Here is a 19,874-nt window from a genome sequence, read left to right as displayed (position 1 = left end):
TCGGTATTATATTTCCTTTTTTAGACTAATGCTAATTGGGATATTGTTCAGCAGCTAGCTAAATTCGGTTATGTATGTGGCATGCAATGTATAAATTAACTGTGATGAGGAGGAGGGACAAATTGCCATTGTTAAGCAGTGTATAAGCAGTGGGTTTATTGCCAGTGTAATTGATTTTTGAAATTTTGAGCATTGTTTGTTGATTAGCTGAATACTTTTGTGGATACTTACCTGTTGTGTTTGATTGTACCTGTTGAGGAGAAAAAAAGTGGGAAATGATGACATTGTTTGCATACCTTTTGAAGAGCTATGAAAGAAAATATATTTTATGTTTAAAAACAGTAAAATGTTACATTAATTATACCACCAGAGAAAAAGCTTGGTGTGGGCGTTTTTTTTTTTTTTTTAAATCTCCCCTTTTCAGGGTGCAAGTAAGTAAATGATTGTGAAATAATGATTATGATACAACCAACAGATCACCTTTTTTATTTGTTCATCTGGCTTTTGTAACTCATATACAGCAGCCAAACAAATTCTTAAGTTAATGATGTGAGGGTCAAGAGCCCAACTAAAACAAACACTGATCACCATAATGGTGACTTAAACATTCTGGTTTTCTCCTTAAGTGATTCTGCTTGTTAACATCAGGTTTCTTCAATAATGCCCAATCATCACTCAATTATTCACTTAATTATCTCACTTTACTAACTTTAACACTGCTTCAGTGTTCATTTAACACTCTGCTCAGAGTTTAATTGGGTCGCTTAAAATTACTTAATTCCATGATGTTGAAGTTGCATGACCAAATTATGTCTGTTTAACGTAACCCAGTTATGTGGGACCTGTTGACATAAAAAAGTTAATTAAAGTCAACGTATAATTTTTTTGAGTGGGTCATATGTTCATTGGTCGGTTGTTGTTGTTGGCTGCATTTATATATATATATATATATATATATATATATATATATATATATATATATATATATATATATATATATATATATTGTTCTTAATATACAATATGTTGTTTGTATAATATATGTTGTTTGTATATCTGGAGTTTGTAAAAAAAAAATTATTTCCTCCTGGGATTATTAAAGTATTTCTGATTCTTTAGCAAGTCTACTGTTGTGTATTGTGTTTTGACTTATTTTCTGTGTGTTCTGAGTGTGTTTTTATACTTTTCTAGTATCACTCATTTAAATGGGAAGCTTTTTATATCTTGTATGTTATACCTTTTGTACCCTTCTGTCATTGTATTCATCGTTTTTATTGTTAAAAACCACATCCATCCCCTGCACTTTTGAAAAGCTTGCTACGCCCCTGATGTTCGCTCCCTGTTCACTCTTGTATGTCACCTCATGTTTTAGTTTCTTTTTACCATCATGGACCCTTTCTTTTGTTCCTGAGTTTGTTTACCTTGTGTAGTCCCAAATAAAACTGCGTGTGGATCCTAAACACCCGTCTGCCTTCTCCTGCGTCACTCAAATCATAACAAATCCATTACATCTGTATTAATGTAAGGCCTTGACATGAACATAAAATAAGGCAAACATAAAGAGATGTTCATGTATTTAGCTGCATTACGTGTTTGTGTTTGCCCCTACCACACACAAAAAAACAAGACACTTGCACAAGTCACAGCATGTGACTTGGCATTCTACTTATTATTTATATAATCAGATTTTAGGTTTAATAGTACAATGCGATTGTATTTAAGAGCTTTTTACTAACAGGTGTGTTTACATTAGAAGAAAAAGTGTTTGTTGTACTAGTATGCAAAAGGTTAGGTGTGGCTAAAATCCAGTCATACTGAAAGTGAAAGCAGTTCACGAGAGAATGTAACTTTCCCTGAAGCTTACTACTCAGACCGCTTTGTCCTCTCATCGGACACTTGGAGGGGCTTTACACTGTAAGTTTTGTTTCATGTTTTCATTTCAATCTGATTTTCTGTTGACATCTTTATATATATAGTGAAGTACAATGTCATACAGAGGTTTGCTATCGCTTTATCAGAGGATGGACAGACGCATTATTGAGGTCAAAAGACGGCTCAAAATGGCTGCAGCGTAAAAAACAAAAATAAAGATAGCAGGAGAATTTAAGAACACTCACATAAAGTTTACCGCTATTATTCTTATTTATTGTCAGCAGTGGCTCCAAACATGCGTGGAATATGTGGAAGGATTGTTTCTATCGTCGTGTTTAATAACCTACACGGAAATATTTCAAAGAACAAAAGCTGTTTGTTTGTTAATTGACTTGTATACCACAGCATTTCAACAGTAGTCATCATATAATTCAATATAGCCTAGTGATCAATTATGATCTTTTTTTTTTTTTTTTTTTGTATTTATCTAGATTCTACTTCCTGCTTTAGAATTTTAGAATGTCTTTCTGAGATTTTACAATAATTCAAGTCTTCTAAAGACATGTTTCTTGGGACTTAAAAAAAAAAAAAAAAAAGAACCTGTTTGACACGCACGCACGCACGCACAAACAAACAATCGAGTATATTGCGCAGCATATTCATACAGAGCCATTTCCCTGTGTGACTGTAGTCAGCTATTGAATCTCGACTGGCTGGTCACATGTCAAGAGGAAGCAGATATGGTTCAGTGTATATACAATGGCGAAATAAATCGTTGCATCTGACGTTGTTTTCTAATCTTCTGAGCAGAATCAATGCAGATTCCGCCATGACACCAGCAGATGAACGTCAGCAATGACAGATTCTTGCAAAGTGTATCAGGCAATAAGTGTGAGGTAATGTAAATAAGTTAATGTAATTATGATTTAAATTTCCCTTGGCATAAATGAAAGCAGGGACTAAAAGCGGTTCAAGAAACGAAAAACGAACGAAATATTTAGCAAAAAATAAACAAAAACAAGTTTTTAAATGCTGGAAACCGTTATAACCGGTTAATTTTTTCATTAAACTAAAGGCCAAGGGATTATATTTTTGAAACTACACCACTTCATGTTTGTAGCATTCTTTCTGTATGCTTGCTACATTTTCTATTGTGATAAATTGTTATTTAAAACAAAAAGGATATATATATATATATATATATATATATATATATATATATATATATATATATATATATATATATATATATACTTTTTGTTTTAAAATAAAAAACAATCATGTGAGATCTGACAACGCTGCAACTACTGTCATTTTAAAAAGAACGTTATTAACCATTCTTTTATTTCGTTCTAACCTGTAGCTATTGTAAAGGAGCCTATAGAACTTTGGAAGGAAAAAATACAGTTTAAACCTTTTGTTTTTAGTCCCTGGATGACAGAGTAATAGAGGAAATATATGAGATTAAATGAAATGTCAAAACATTTCATAATCTTAAACACTAGTTTTCAAAGTTAGACATACAGCATTTCCCATTTTAGAAAAAAGTGACAGTAGCGAGGAAATGGTCCCTGGATGTAAGAAACCTTTGGAAGAACCAAGGATCAAAAGGGAAAAATTATAATATTTGGGCTAGTTGTCAGTTGGATATAAAATGCTGGGAAACCAAACTAAAATCACCTTGACCCCATTTGCTTAAATTCATTGCAAAAAAAAGTGAGAAAAGCTCTAGTAACATTTGTTTGCATATGCCACATGGTTTGACGTTTCATATCTAATGCAATGATATTCTTTAATAAAATTTTTAAGTGTCACTTAAACATTTAAATGTTACTAATACTTTTTTAGGCCACTATATATACAGTACATATGCACAACATTCACATGCTCTTGTTAATTAGTCAGTTATGGAGCAATACCTTCTTAATGGCTGATTTTTTGAAACCCACATAGGAGGTTTTATAAATGTAAAGTCATTTGCAGTTTTTGTTTGGTGGAATTCCATTATCATCAAAGTTCAAAAAGTAATCTAATTTATGAGAAAAACACACCACCATGTTTCCAAATTTTAATTACAGAAGGCCATTGGCAAAAATATCTTTACACATGCAAGATTAAGTCCATAAAGTTTGGGGAAAGTTGTTAAATGATGTATTAATTTTATTAATGTATTATTTAATTTTAAATGTACTTTATTCATCTAATTTTACATTGAGTTCATGTACTGGTACTTTTTACTGGTACTACTGTGGGTAGAATGGTATAGTTCTGTGTCACTTGGTGCATTTCAGTATTTCTGCGAATAAAAGTATAAAATATCACACATCAGTATTGTGTTGAAATGTTTATTAAAGTAACATTTCTTTTAAACATACGTTTATTATACATGAATATGTCCATAGAAGTCAGTGGACCGGGGGCCAAAGATCTCTATTAGAACCAACTCTCTAAACATGCAATTGTGGCCCCAACCAGGTGCTGTGCTTTACTGGGATTCTATGGGGATTCTTAATCATCCAGGATTGCTAAAAAATTCCATGACAAATGCTAACTGAACTTGTTCATTCAGTGGAAACCAAAACCAACAATTATTAATAAATGTCAGTCAGGTTAAAGTTGATGTATATGTTCTTTCTTTATTCCAGCTTAAAGGTGCTGTTAATTATTTTTTCGTATAAAGGTATCCAAAAAAGAGTCCCTGAAAGCCTCTGTAAACAGCAAACAAACAATTTGTCCACAGGCCACAGTTTCTACAGAGCACTGAGCACCAGAACCATCAGGCTATCCATCTCATGAACATTTAAAACTGTCCAATTGAGCAATAATTATGTGTAATACACTTAGTCTATTTATCCAACATTCCCTACCTCTTCTACCATACATTCCCTTGCACTATTTGTATATAACAGATTTGTATTTGTGCACACAACACACACACACACACACACACACACACACACACACACACACACACACACACACACATGTTGTGTTTCCATGTTTTATGGGGACTTTCCATAGACATAATGGTTTTTATACTGTACAAACTTTATATTCTATCCCCTAAACCTAACCCTACCCCTAAACCTAACCCTCACAGAAAACTTTCTGCATTTTTACATTTTCAAAAAACATAATTTAGTATGATTTATAAGCTGTTTTCCTCATGGGGACTGACAAAATGTCCCCACAAGGTCAAAAATTTCGGGTTTTACTATCCTTATGGGGACATTTGGTCCCCACAAAGTGATAAATACACGCTCACACACACACACACACACACACACACACACACACACACACACACACACACACACACACACACACACACATAGTTTGGTTTAACATGTATTTCTATATATACTTATATTTTCTATTCACTTAGTTTTATTCTATTTTTGTTGTATTATATCTGTCTTGTTGCTGTATTGTTTTCTGCACTGGAAGCTTCTGTCACCCAGACAAATTCCGTGTATGTGTATGCATATTTGGCAATAAAGCTCATTCTGATTCAAAAAGTGTGCACTGAGGCATTATGGTGCTATTTAATCCGTTTGTTTGAAGTAACCGCTTAGCAACGGTCAAATGTGGGGCCCGATCGTCACGGTGCCGTCCCGATATGCATTTGCACTGCCCTAAGGACAGCCCTAGGTTCAATCAATGGTGTGAGTTTGGGACTGGGCTCTCAGTTTTGTAGAACTAATGGAATGTGAGGAGTTTTCTTGAATCTGTTTAAAAATGGTTATCTAAAAAGTTTTTGCTATTACATTTGGTGATGCAGTGGTGCAGAAATTCCACTTTTCAGTTTTAAAGGGATAGTTCACCCAAAAATGAAATCATTTACTCACCCTCATTCCATCCCTGATGTGTATGACTTTCTTCTTCAGCTAAACACAAACAAAGATTTGTAGAAGTATAGCTCTGCTCTGTTGATGCTTACAATGCAAGTGAATGGTGATCAGACCTTTTGTAGCTCCACAAATCACATAAAGGAAACATAAAAGTAACCCATATGACTCCAGTGTTTAAATCCGTATCTTCAGAAGCGATATATTAGGTATGGGAGAGAAACATAAATAAAGTCCTTTTTTAATCTAAATCTTCATTTTTACTTTTACATCTGAAAGTTATATGTGGTGCCTGTTTAGTTTCACTTTCTCATCTGAAAGTTAAAGTTTCACAGTTATGACCAGCAGTTGTGAAAGTGCGCTGTTGAATCCATCCTCACAAGGGGCATTACATACTTGAATGGCAGCTGCCCAGCACAGGACAAGAATGCTCTGCAGAGGTTGGTGAAAACAGCTCACTTGATCACAGGCACAAATCTTTTAACAATCCAGGACATCTAGTCCAAAACGGTGTCTCAGAAAGTTGAACGCATTATGAAGGACTCCAACCACCCCGCACAAATGATTTTCTTTCTTCTGCCCTCTGAAAAGCATATCAGGGCCATTTGCACATGCACCTCGCAATAAAGAAACAGTTTCTACCACAGTGCCATAAGACTGTTCAGTCACACTGTTACATATTATAAATAATTAATGGTTCCTACTTATATTCACACTTCAGTAAAGCTCAATACTTAAGTCGCATCTCAGATATTTAACACCAATACATTGTGCAATGTACTACCATATTGCAGCTACATTTAACATAACACTGCTATTCAAATATGTGAACTGTTACATATTGTATAATATATACATATACATATAAATATATATATATATATATATATATATATATATATATATATATATATATATATATATATATATATATATATATGTACACATATACATATATATATATTGTCTTGTATTTATACACAGCACTAGATTCACTTATACACTTTATAAGCTTTATGTATAGTTAGGTTTGTCCTCTGTATGAACATGTTCACCCATTTGTCTTTTTGTGGATAATGCACATTTTATGTTGTCGGTCTGTGAGAAGCATTCAAGTAAGAATTTCATTGTACTTGTACATATGACAATAAATGCTTTGACTTGACTTTTGACTTTGTAACCACCAACAGTAGTTATTTCAACAGTAGAGATATTTAAAAAAAAAAAAATCTTCGGTTGTGTTCTGCTGAAGCGAGAAAGTCATGCACATCTGGGATGGCATGAGGGTGAGTAAATGATGAGAGAATTTACATTTTTGGGTGAGCTATGGGTTTGTGGGGCCCTAGGTGAAATCACGATATAGATCAATAGATGGCAAATAACATGACCAATAGCTTTTTTCCCAACAAGGTTAAAATGTACATGCATGCATAAGGTAATATGTGTATTTTAGGTGCTGTGACATGTCACCATTTTATCGCCTTATTTTGATCACCTTTCAACTTTTTTCTAGAAGTACAAATAAACCAATGTCTCAATTTATATGAGGTCATGGAAAGTATGATTATTACTGGGTAACATTTTACAACAAGGTTTGCATTAGGTATCATTAACAATGTATAATACCATTTTCCAGCATTTATTAATCTTGGCTAATGTCAATTTATAAAAATACAAATGTTTATTGTTTGTTCATGTTAGTTCATATTGTATTAACTAATTTTAACTTGTAAATGTTTTTATGTTAATAATGAACTAGCATATAGAACTTATTATAAATAAAATTACATATTATAAATAGGGCCTTAAACACAACACATCGGAATCTATATTTGTCAACAAATATACGAATAAACACATACCTCTGAATTTCTTCAGATTATTTTTGAGAAAACGTGAGAAATCCTAATGATTTGCCAAGCGCTGTTTCTGCTATACTTTACATTAAATAAGCCTAAAAGACACAACATTTTTCATAACTTATTTCCTGTGTTTCTGTCAGGCATGCACATAATTCAGCAAGGTGTGCGATCTGTGTCTAATAATTCTGTGAATAGAAGCCGCACTGAAGTTCCCGGCAATGTTTTTTGCGTTATAATAAATTATGCAGATTAGTGTGTAGGCCTACTGCTTAGATTTACTTCTTGCTGATTTTAGACATACTGGTGTTATTTATTTGAGATGTGATCCCATCCTGCACAATTATTTGCTAATATAGCCTAATACATTTTATTTCACTTTGAAGCTTATGATTATTGTTCGTGGTAACAAATAATAATATCCCTAGTTAAAAACTAAATCATATTTTGTGTGAGGGTCGATATTTTTAGGATCGATCTGCCCATCCTTAACAGGCACCCCAGTCACTTAGGGGCCTAGGCAACCGCCAGTTTTGCCTGTAGGATGGGCCGGAACTGCATACACACATCTGAAATGTATTTGCCCCACAGTGACCCCTTTTCAATAGTATCTTTCTTTCATGATCTTTCTTTTATCACACCTTTCAGACAAAATAGTGTGACAATGTGTTTTGGAATTTTCATGCTCTCACTAAGAAGCAGATCAACAGTCATGTTTCCACTATCGGGCCAGTGCGAACCAAGGCTATCAACTGGCCAGCCAGGGGCAATAGCTGGTGCCAACATCACACACCTTGCCCATTTCACAAGCAAAAGGCAAGCTAAAGCTGAGTTATCATGTTTTCATTTTTTATATGAAAGAGTTTATATTGAATGTAAACATTACCTTGCTAGCAAGATAAATTAGCATTAACAACTCATCGACTGTCCAGATGTCCATGATGTCCAGAGTGGTCTCTCCTCTAAGAATGAGATGATGTCCCAGCACACCGTCTATGTAAAGTAATTTATTTGAGCACCACTTTGTCCAAATGAGTTTTAACAAATTTGTAATGTGCCTGCATTTTTTTTTTTCTGAACCTGTGTCATTGTAATCCCAATAAATATACTGACATTTTGTTATATTTGTCATTGTACCCACCTTAATCCCCTGATGGCCGTGTTAAGCCCAAGGGAAATCGGAGGTCATTGCCGTTAGCCCAGAAAAGCCCAGAAAAGGCACAATGAAGCCCCAGAAGTAACAGAAGGAACGCAACTGGCCCTGGCACACACTAGCCCACCCTCATTCGATAGTGGAAACACAGCTAATGTTTTCTTACACCGAGCCACGACATTAAAACCACCTGCCTAATATTGTGTCTCCAAAACAGCACCAACTTGTATCTCAGAACAGCGTTCTGAGATGCTATTCTTCCCACCAAAATTGTACTGAATGGTTATCTGAGTTACCGTAGGCTTTGTCAGTTTGAATCAGTCTGGCCATTCTCAGTTAGGTATGAGCGATACCACTTATTTTCTTTTCGATCCGATACCAAGTACTTTTAGGCCAGTATTGCTGGTATTGATACCAATAACGATACGATTTTTACAAATTATTTGGATAAAATTGGTAACTTAAATGATTATTTTTTATATATATTTATAGGTCTAAGCAGAAAATTATAAGGCTGATTTGTTTACCTTTTAAAAATGTATAAGTATAAGCAACATATAAAACCACTAAATTAACCATAGATAATATTATATGGTTACTATTACTAAAAACAAGTTACAATATGGGTACTACAGTAATTCCGTAGCAAAACCATGGTTAATTGTATTAAAACCTTGATTACTGCCAAAAAGAAAAAGAACACTACATTCGTGGTTACTAATCATGTTTAATACAATATTACTCCATGGGTAGTTTTCATGAGGGTGTCATTTATTAACCAGGATTAAAGATCATTATCAATGTTTTAACAACCGAATTTCAATAAGCCTGTAACAATGGTCACACAAGCCCATTATAATACATGTCATGTTTGTCATTACTTAACGTGAATAACTCTAGATGCTGTTTTTCTGTCATTACCACAGGAAAGCACCGCTCCCTCTTTGAACGAGCAGTGTGACGGAAAGGGTGAGCACTGCACTGACTGATAGTGTATTTTAGTATTTCTGAGCGTCAAGATGAGCGGAAGAAAAAATAGATCTGGTGCCATGCAACAATTCAGTAATATAATAATTTTTTTCACTTCGAAGCTTATGAGATGCATTAATATTAATGTTATCTAAATAATAAGATCACTAGTTTGAAAAAAATTATTCAGAATCTTTATTTTTATGTGAGGATCTTGGATTCTCGATACCACATCAGTATCAGTACTTTAGTATCGATCTGCCCATCCCTATTTTCTGTTGATCTCTCTCATCAACAAGGCATTTCCGTACACATAACTGCCCCTCACTGGATTTTTTTTTGTTTTTGGAATAATTTCTAGAGACTGCTATGTGTGAAAATCTCAGGAGATCAGCAATTACAGAATTACTCTAAGCAAGCCCATCTGGCACCAACTATCATCCATGAGATTATCTAATCAGCCAATCATGGGTCAGGTGCTTCATTTAATGTTCACATCTCAGTTATTTGGTGTGTGGAATGCTATTCTGAAATGCAGGTTGACACTGTTTTGGCGGCACGAGGAGGACCTACACAATATTAGGCAGGTGGTTTTAATGATGTGGCTGAACGATGTATATACAGAAGCCTTCTCATAGCTAAGGTTTATAAAACCTAACTGGACCTGAGGTGCATAAGTCAATGAGGCCTGTGATCAATAAGTTCCAAAAAGAAATACAAAACCTGTCCTCATTGAAAGAAATCAAGTTGACAAAAATATCTAATCCAATATTTGGAGATAATATAGCATAATAAGAGATTTATAAGCAATTTCTGACCAGGAACACCACAAGAGTGACTTTGTGCAATTATTTAAAAGTAAACAAATAAAATAAAAATAAATAAAAATAAAAGTACTCAAAACAAACTTCCTGTTTAAACATTAAATCATACTAGTGTAATAAATAGTACAGCATGTTTTCAGATTTTATTTAATATTGCCAAAATTATCCACAAATAATGCTTTTTTTCACTCAAAAGTTGGGTGCATAAGCTCAGGTCAAGGAGGGCTATGATCTAAGCCCTTATGAGTAAGTTCTAGTTCAGATGTGCTAATTGAAAAAAAAAAATAAATAAATAGTTGACAAAAAGATCTAATCCAATTTTTGGTGATAATATAGCATAATGAGAAATTTATAAGATCATTTTTAACAGGCCGGTCATTTTTGACATTGAACATCATATTAGGTCAAACATTTTGAGACAGCACAAGGGTTAACACACAGATCCAACAAATCCAAATAGCTGTGGGAAATGAAAGTTTGTTGGGGCCATGTAAACTAACCTTTAGAATAGTAAGGCACAGGAAACAGTAACAATGTTGTGGACAGCACCCCATAGTTCTAATGCATGCAATCTCCACCTGTAGAGAAATGAATAGGAGAAATGGCATTGTTAGTAAGTATAGAATAATTTAAGTACAAACTTGTAAATCATTATGAATCATGACTTTTGTGTGAAAATGTCCATGCAATGGTTTTACATACAAATGTGTGTACACAGAGCTCATGAATGAGACCCATTGTTCTGTTGCGTATAGTGGGTGGGGTTTGACCTCTAGAATAGATATTGCTGCAGGTCTTGTAGCATGTCAAGCCCCTCTGAAGAGAAAAAATGCTTTGCCTGTAATTGTCTTCAGCAGTACACCCTGTTCCCTATCAAAAGCTACACTTTGATGCTGCGCTGATTTAGCGCTTTGGGAACGTCTTTAGGAGTGACCAGCTGTGAATATGTGTGCAACACGTCAGTGAAATTGACTAGAATTTATAGACTCTGCCGGTGACATCATCAGGATACGCAGGTACATGGGCTATATATAGATGCGCCACAGGTGCATCGTCTGGTCTTCTGTTTTCAGATCACTATGTGTGTGTTGTGCTTCTCAACCTGTCAAAACTTTCTTCTTCTCTTTTCCAAAGATGAATGTTAAGCAAAGCAAGCGTTGTGTGTTCCCATGTTTACACTCTATGGCTGAAACGGACACATACTAGTTTTGTTTTGTGTGTTTGGGGGAAGAGCATGCTGCTCTTGCATTGGGGCGGGGCGGGTGCAAGCATTGCGATATGTTCTCAGTCAAAATGCTTCACACTCGTCTCCCTTACTTCCGAGAGCCAGCGCCCACCCTTCCATCATGGGGCTCTCGTATGGATCTGGCTGAGGAGCAAGAGACGGGTCCGTCCCTATAGCTCGCTCTCTCCCCAGATCTAGCCGGTCCTTCTCGTGATCCTGAAGCACGCTCCGGCGCCTCTTTGGTTCATGAGGGGGACGTTGAATCTCTTGAGTCTGCGGACTTTGAGCTACCCACCTCTGAGCATTCCTCGCATGATAATAAAGCAGCTGAGGGATTACTCGAAGTGGTTACTCGGGCGGTGGCCAGACTTCAGAATGCTCCAAACTGGAGGACAGATTTCTGTGTGGTGGCCAAGGGAAGGGAATGCTACATCAGTCCCTTCCTTTCTTTGATGACCTCCATGACGAGCTTTCTCGTTCATGGAGGAAACCTTACTTCCTGTGTCTTCGTGCCCTTGACGTCGATATATAATCGACTATCATGGGTGCCGCCAGTAGAAGAGACACTTGCGGGTTATCTCTCGCCTGGCCCGGCTCATTTCTAAAGAGACCCACTCTCCTCACAAAGCCGTGCAGGACCACCTCTACGCTTGTGGGGAAAGCTTATCAGGCAGCAGGTCAGGCTGGTGCTGCCCTGCACACTATGGCAGTATTACAGGTGTACCAGGCTGACCTGTTGGAGGACCTGAGTGCGGGCACTACTGTCGACGAAGATGCTTTCTCAGAGCTTCGCCGAGCCACAGATCTGCCTCTCCAGGCAACCAAACAGACGGCTCGCGCCATTGGCTGGTCTATGGCTGCTTTGGTCAGCACGGAGAGACACTTATGGCTCAACCTTTCAGGCTTCAAAGACAAGGACAAAGTGTTCCTCCTCGATGCCCCGGTTTCACCCTCTGGCTTGTTCGGTTACTCTATGAACACGGTCATCACCAGGTTCCAGGAGGCAAAGAGTCATGAGGAGGCCTTCGGGCAATTCCTTCCTCGCCGCACTCAGAGGGAGGGGTCGCCGGCCACCCAGCCCCACCCCGGTCCTTCTAGAAGGGAGGCTCAAAAACAGAGTGTGGTGAATCGCGCTCTCCCTCGTAGAGACTGAGGACTGGTTCGTCGCCCTCAGCAGCCCCAAAGCAAGACCTCAGGACCGTCATCTCCAAGAAGAGAAAGCCCTAATGGTTTTGCACCCAGCATTGTGGGGGTAGCCCCCCTCGGGACGGGGCGCATGAAACATTCACCTGTACCTTCCCGATACCCCCATGAAATCTCTCCATTCCCGCCGTCTCTTGTTTTTCGGGAGTTAATGGTTTCCAGCAAAATGTTGGATGTTCTGTTGCTTTCTGCCATAGTCCAGTCTTTGTGCCAACAAATGGGGTGTCTTTGAAAGATGCAGATGCAGTTAACTGCCAGATTGCTTCAGTTCTGGACTTTCTGCAGGAAAAATTATCACCAGGCACATGCCCCGCCACTCTCAGGGTTTATGTGGCCACTCTATCAGCTTGCCACGCCTTGATTGGCAGGTTGCCATTGGGGACTTAGCGATAGTCCTTGAGGGTCTGGTTGAGACCCCCTTTGAACCTCTAGAGTCAGCGTCTGATAAACTTCTGTCTCTCAAGATGGTTTTTCTTATGGCGATTACTTCTCTAAAAAGAATTGGGGATCTGCAGGCTCTGTTTGTCTTGCCATCTTGCTTAGATTTTTCCCCAGGAATGGCTGAATCAATATTGCACCCTCATCCAGACTACCTGCCTAAGGTTCCTTTCTCAGCCGTTCATCCGGTCACTCTTGAAGCCTTCTGTTCCTGATCAGGAAAGACTTAACAGACTGTGTCCAGTCTGTGCCCTTCAGGCTTATGTCCATCCACTAGCCAGTGGCATTAGTCAGGGCAACTATTGGCTTGTCATGGGGACCATAACAAGGGGGCGGCCGCCACCAAGCAAACAATGTCACTTTGGGTGAGGGATGCTATTGCCCTGGCCTACGAGGCACGTGGTCAAGCTTCACCAGTAGGTATCAAGGCTCACTCTACCAGAGGGGTCACCTCCTCTATGAAGGTTTTGGCCTGAGGTGTCCCTCTGCAACATTTTTGTAATGCAGCAGGCTGGTCCTCTCCACACACATTCATAAGATTTTATAGTTTGGATGTTCATGCCACTCCAGGATCTTATGTCCTTGAGTCAACATCACAAGCTCATGTCTGAGACCTCTCGCGCTCTTGTGAGCACAACTACACAACCGTAAGGGGTCCAGACATCCGCAGTGCAGCGGCGTTAAATCAGCGCTGCATCAAAGTGTAGCTCTTGATAGGGAACTTCTCGGGTTACTTAACTGTAACCCCTGTTCCCTGAAAAAGCGGAACGAGATGCTGCGCTTCATTGCCGCACTGAGGATGCCCCCTGCTCTTCAGACAAAATACCTGACAATGCACCTGTGGCACATCTATTTATGGCCCCCGTACTGGCACATCCTGATGATGTCACCAGCAGAGGCTATAAATTCAAGTCAATTTCATTGACGTGTTGCGCACATATTCACAGCTGGTCACTCCTAAAGACATTCCCAAAGCGCTAAATCAGCGCAGCATTTCGCTCTGCTTTTTCAGGGAACAGGGGTTACAGTTAAGTAACCCGAGACGTTCTAAACATAGCTGTTCAATTAATGTGAGTTTGTGTTTTGGGTGACATGAACCTCAGCGGCTACTGTATCAGGAACACCTACTTGAAACCAACAGTACAGAGACTCTCCAGTGATGTAAGCACTGTCAGTGTGAGCAGGGCTTTGTAGGAAGTGCTGCCTTCCAGTTAACATACCAAATGTAATAAATTATAAATTTTTAAGCCTTTAATACATATGCTGCATCTGTGAAAGTATTTGATTTGTTAAAACAATGCTTAACACGTCTTACACCAAATAACACAATTTTTTTTTTTTTTAACAATAAATGCTCTTCTTGACTCTTCATCTCAGAACAAACATGGCTTCAGTATTCGTCATGGTCCTTGCTGTAGTTTGTCTTGTCATCCCTACTGTGGTTCACACTGAAGGTACGTACATTAATATACAGTAATTATTTTTGTTTTTTGTGCTGAAAGATTATGTTGTCATATATTAACTTTATGTTTGTGTACATATTGAGATCAAGATTGTTTATTGTGCTAAGAACAGTTTAATTTGCTGTATGTATATTGGGCAAAAGTGTGTCTTGACTTAACAGAAGAACCAAAATCTAAATTGTGTCTCTTTGTTATCATATTCAACAGCTTTGTGGAATCTGGAATGTCAGCCTACAGTTGGAATTGTTGGTCAGACCACAGTTATCAGATGCCATATCAAATACAGTGGTGATATCAAAGTTGTTGGAGTTGCATTAAAAAAAGTGAAACAGGATAAGACAGTTTTTCAACATCTAATTAAAGAAACACCATTGGGAGACCCACGCTTTAGTCTAGTAAACCAAGGAAAGGCACTATCACTGCAACTCTCTGACACAATATTTTCTGATGAGGGTGAATATGAGTGCTATGTTACAACAAACATTGGTGAAAAAATGGCAAAACTTAGCATCAGTATCACAGGTGAGACTGATTTATTTAAACTTTTTATTTATACTAGAGATCTCCATACACACACACACACACACACACACACACACACACACACACACACACACACACACACACACACACACACACACACATGTTGTGTTTCCATGTTTTATGAGGACTTTCCATAGACATAATGGTTTTTATACTGTACAAACTTTATATTCTATCCCCTAAACCTAACCCTACCCCTAAACCTAAACCTCACAGAAAACTTTCTGCATTTTTACATTTTCAGAAAACATAATTTAGTATGATTTATAAGCTGTTTTCCTCATGGGGACCGACAAAATGTCCCCACAAGGTCAAAAATTTCGGTTTTACTATCCTTATGGGGACATTTGGTCCCCACAAAGTGATAAATACACACTACACACACACACACACACACACACACACACACACACACACACACACACACACACACACACACACACACACACACACACACACATTATATTGCCACAAGTGGAACTGCATTCATAGAATTTCACATTTTAGTGTGTTTTTTTATATTCATATAAAATACTGGTTAATACAGCCTTTTGTTCTGAAAACGTCAAACTTTATATCAACATTAACTTTATACAAACTTCAGTCTTTTATAGTCATTTATCTGCTTCAGTTTTTTACTATCCACACACTCATATGTATACTAATGTTAACCTTTCAAGGCTCTGTTTTACTTTCAATCTGTTAGGAATTCCTTGTCTTGTTTCACTGTTGCCCTTTGTCTGCCATTTTTGTCACCTTTGCTTTCCTTAGTTTTCACTTTTGTCCCTTGTGTAGCTCCTTAGTCTCTGTGTTAGCCTTCGTGTTCACTTGTCTTTGTTTAAGAACTGCACTTCCCAGAATCCTCCTGCCATCTTCACTGCCATTTTGTGTCATTGTTCACACCTGTTTATCATTTGTATTATCACTCGCTATGTATTTAAGCCCTGCTTTTTGTTCACTCCTTGTCGTTCGTTATGTTGAATGTTGTTAGCCTGGTGTGTGTTCCCTGCCCGTGTTTTCTAGTTTTATGTTTATTTCCCCATTGAGGGTTTTCCTTTGTGTTTTGCCTGTTTGTTTATGAAATAAAGTTGAACTGCAACTGGATCCACATCTCCTCGTCTGCCTTCGCTGCTCGTTCATAACACAATCTGAGCCATTATACTAAGCCACAGTATACTTACATAATGTCTTATAATTTTCTTATTATGTAACTGGAGTGTTTTTCTCTCTCCATAAAGCCAAGTACAGAGATCTGCTTACAAGTTCATGGCCTGTAAATGTAACAGATGGAGGACCTGTTGACCTTTACTGCAATGCTACTGACGGCTACCCAGCAGGGACCATTCATTGGTTTGACAAATCTGGAACAAATTGGACCATTAATTCAATTCTGACAAAAGCCATCAAGGACACAAATGGCTCAAAATCTGTGGCTTTATCCAGCAAACTGACTTTCAAGTCTATTGACTCCAGTCTGGCGCCATTAAGATGTGTTGTCCTCAACAGCAAATTTGTCCAGGAAGGAGAAACGACATTTCAGTTCATGCTCAAACGTAACTAAGCTAACTTTTCTGACCAATCTTTACCAATTAGCGGAACGATTATTTAAAGGGGTCACATTATATATTTTATGTTTCTCATGTGAAATGAGCAACAGGTCTGGTGATTAGATGTGGGCTGCAGGTTTATTGTCAGATTTATTATAGATTTTTATTGGCATCTCCTTCAGTAACAGCCTTTTTCAAAGCCTATATTACATTGTGACATAGTCACACAACAAGATGTGTGCTGAAATGTGGCACACAAATGATTAAGATCAAACTGAAATAAGGAACCTTGTTAAAGTAATCATCAACCTCTATTTCCTAACGTTTGGATCTTTCAGAAGGATCCTTCAGAATTGCTGCAGCTTTGTTTCAATAAATTCTGCTTATGGACTAGGTAGGAATTTTTGAGTTCTGAAAGTTTAGTTACAGTACAAACCCTTTTATCACAGATGATAAAGGACAATTTATTCTAATGGTATGACCCCTTTAAAGGAATGGTTCAATACAAGTTAATCTCAATCAACAGCTTTTGAGGCATAATGTTGATTACCACAAAAACTTTTTTTTTTTTACTTGTCTCCTCTTTTCTTAAAAAAATTAAATAAAGAAATGTAAAGATTTGGTTAACGGGACAATAAAGGTGAATGTGGCCAATTTGTTTTCAAACAGAACTGTGAAGTCTATAATTTTATAAAAGCGCTTTCATCAAATCTTCTGTTAAAACTTGAGCTGTAAAGTGGTTTAAATTGTAATATTTACAGTCATTTTTGGTTTTTAAAGTATGTTGACATTACACCGTCATGGCAACAAAGTTGTAAAATTGGCTATAACTTTACTCAGAAAAGGTTAGTAAGTGATTTTATCACACTTAAATCATGTTTAGACGCATATTGTTTATGTCTTGTTGCTATGCTTTTGTAAAAGTGAGTATTTTAATGTTAGAAAATTGGCCCCATTCACTTGCATTGTAAGTGGCTTACTGGAACCACGATTTTTGCTTTTTTTAAAGAAAAGGAGGGACGAGCCAAAATCAATTTTTGTGGTGCTCAACATTATGCCACAAATGCAAGCTTAAATATTGAGCTTAACTTTTATTGAACCTGGAACATTCCTTTAAGCAAACACTTTGTGATGATACTCTGTGTTTTCAAAATTGTGTCTTCACTGAATAGATATGTGTGAAGTGAAGACATAGGAAGGATATATTTTGAGACAGCATGCACTGAGAAGGAATTCATTTGTGGCAATGATAGACTGTATTTTGTTTGCTTATGTAATTTAGTCCAATAAAGTGATGATATATAGTTCTTATCAATCAGTAGATTTTTAAAACAGACATAACATGCTCTGTATTCCAAAGATATTTTGAACACAATCAGAATTGAGTAAATATTTGTGTAGATTTGGAAAATCAGCATTGATGTGAAGTATGTGGATGTTGTTTCTCCAGAGGAATCTGAAAAGGTGCAAACAAATACAACAAACATTGTTGCTGGTGTGATGGTCATTGGATCGCTTACTGCTGGTCTTCTGTTTGCTCTGTTGTTCTGCCGTAGAAAACGCATTCAGAGTGAGTATCCCTAAACATTTGTTCAAGAAGAACCAAATTAAGTGTTGTTCACAGTCGTATTCCATTAAATACACATTATAATAGTTGGAATGAAGGCAGGAGCAATTTCTTTGAAACATGCTTATTACACACAGATTGCCAGACAATGATTCATAAGATTAGAAACTACAGTTCTATTGTTTAGGTTAGAGTGGGCCAACTAGGCTTAGTGAAGTGGGAACAAATAATGTTTTCACTTTCATTTTATACATTTTTCGAAGTTATCTATCATTATGAGTTGCTGACAGGGAGTAGTGTTATCATAATTTTGCATTCAATTTATTCACAGATGCTAGACGAGCTTCTACCCAACCTATGCTAAGTATGTTTCTGAAATCTCATGATTTTATCTTAATAATGGTGTTGAGTTAAATATACACTCACTAAGAACTTAGGAACACCTGTACATCTACTTATTAATGCGATAATCTAATCAGTCAATTATGCAGTAGCGCAGCAGTGCTTTGCCTAAAATCATGAAGATACAGAACAGGAACTTCAGATAAAGTTCACATTAACCATCAGAGTGGGGGAAAAATGTGATCTCAGTGATTTGGACCGTGGCACGATTGTTGGTGCCAGACAGGCTGGTTTTAATATTTCTGTAACTACTGATCTCCTGGGATTTTCACGAACAACAGTCTCTAGAATTTACTCAGAATGGTGCTAAAAACATCTAGTGAATGGCAGTTCTGCAGACATAAATGCCTTGTTGATTAAAGAGGTCAACAGAGAATGGCCAGAGTGGTTTGAGCTGACAGGAAGGCTACAGTAACTCAGATAACCACAATTATAGTGATCAAAATAGCTTCTCATAATGCACTTCGAACCTTGAGGTGGATGGGCTACAACAGCAGAAGACCAACACAGTGTTCCTAATAAAGTGCTCAGTGAGTGTACTCTCTGTGATGCTATTTGTTTTTGTCTCAACTGTTAGTTAACCACATAAACATGGGTCTGAATAAAACCCTAGACTGTGTGTTGCAGCTTGGAATAGTTTCTCTCTGGGGATCATTTCTGTTTCACTTTCCCACTTTCCCAGCCAGAAATGAAGTCTCTTTTTCTGAAAGCATGTTTGGTGGAAATGTCCTGCTCTTGCTCATTCTGATACATCTCATGGGAGAAAGTCGTGAGGTAAAATAAATGTATAAGCTCTTACATCAATGAATAATGCTTAACATTTTGTTTTTAAATAGATAATTATTACCCAGGACAAACTGTTGAACCTGATCTGGAAGGAGGTACTGAAACAGGCACAAATTGAAATAAAGTAGGTCTACATTTCATATTTGCTTTTAAGCATAGGTCAGAGTAATATGGT

At 37.2% G+C, this 19,874-nt stretch overlaps 1 protein-coding gene and 1 pseudogene across 7 annotated transcripts in view; one reads left to right on the top strand and one right to left on the bottom strand.

The window, feature by feature from the left end:
• LOC127646988 (trinucleotide repeat-containing gene 6C protein-like) overlaps nucleotides 1–19,874 on the bottom strand; it is a 551,486-nt pseudogene that overhangs the window by 111,921 nt on the left and 419,691 nt on the right.
• Nucleotides 1,805–19,874, top strand: part of zgc:174863 (uncharacterized protein LOC100136852 homolog) — a 50,776-nt gene continuing 32,706 nt past the window's right edge. The window contains exons 1-7 of one of the 7 annotated variants that reach the window (XM_052131021.1): nucleotides 1,805–1,914; nucleotides 14,769–14,845; nucleotides 15,062–15,376; nucleotides 16,636–16,950; nucleotides 18,395–18,514; nucleotides 18,843–18,875; nucleotides 19,750–19,823. In XM_052131021.1, coding sequence (XP_051986981.1) covers nucleotides 14,776–14,845; nucleotides 15,062–15,376; nucleotides 16,636–16,950; nucleotides 18,395–18,514; nucleotides 18,843–18,875; nucleotides 19,750–19,817 — 921 coding nt within the window. In that variant the 5' untranslated portion in view covers nucleotides 1,805–1,914; nucleotides 14,769–14,775 and the 3' untranslated portion in view covers nucleotides 19,818–19,823. Of the gene's footprint in view, nucleotides 1,915–8,228; nucleotides 8,396–9,682; nucleotides 9,702–14,375; nucleotides 14,617–14,768; nucleotides 14,846–15,061; nucleotides 15,377–16,635; nucleotides 16,951–18,394; nucleotides 18,515–18,842; nucleotides 18,876–19,749; nucleotides 19,824–19,874 lie in introns of those variants that run through there. The other 6 variants (XM_052131017.1, XM_052131024.1, XM_052131022.1 and 3 more) reach the window with 6 other exon arrangements.

This window comes from Xyrauchen texanus, chromosome 7 (genome assembly GCF_025860055.1).
Source record: "Xyrauchen texanus isolate HMW12.3.18 chromosome 7, RBS_HiC_50CHRs, whole genome shotgun sequence".
NCBI lineage: Eukaryota > Metazoa > Chordata > Actinopteri > Cypriniformes > Catostomidae > Xyrauchen > Xyrauchen texanus.
The sequence above is the reverse complement of the archived record's forward strand: the minus strand, read 5'-3'. Positions and strand labels throughout refer to the sequence as shown.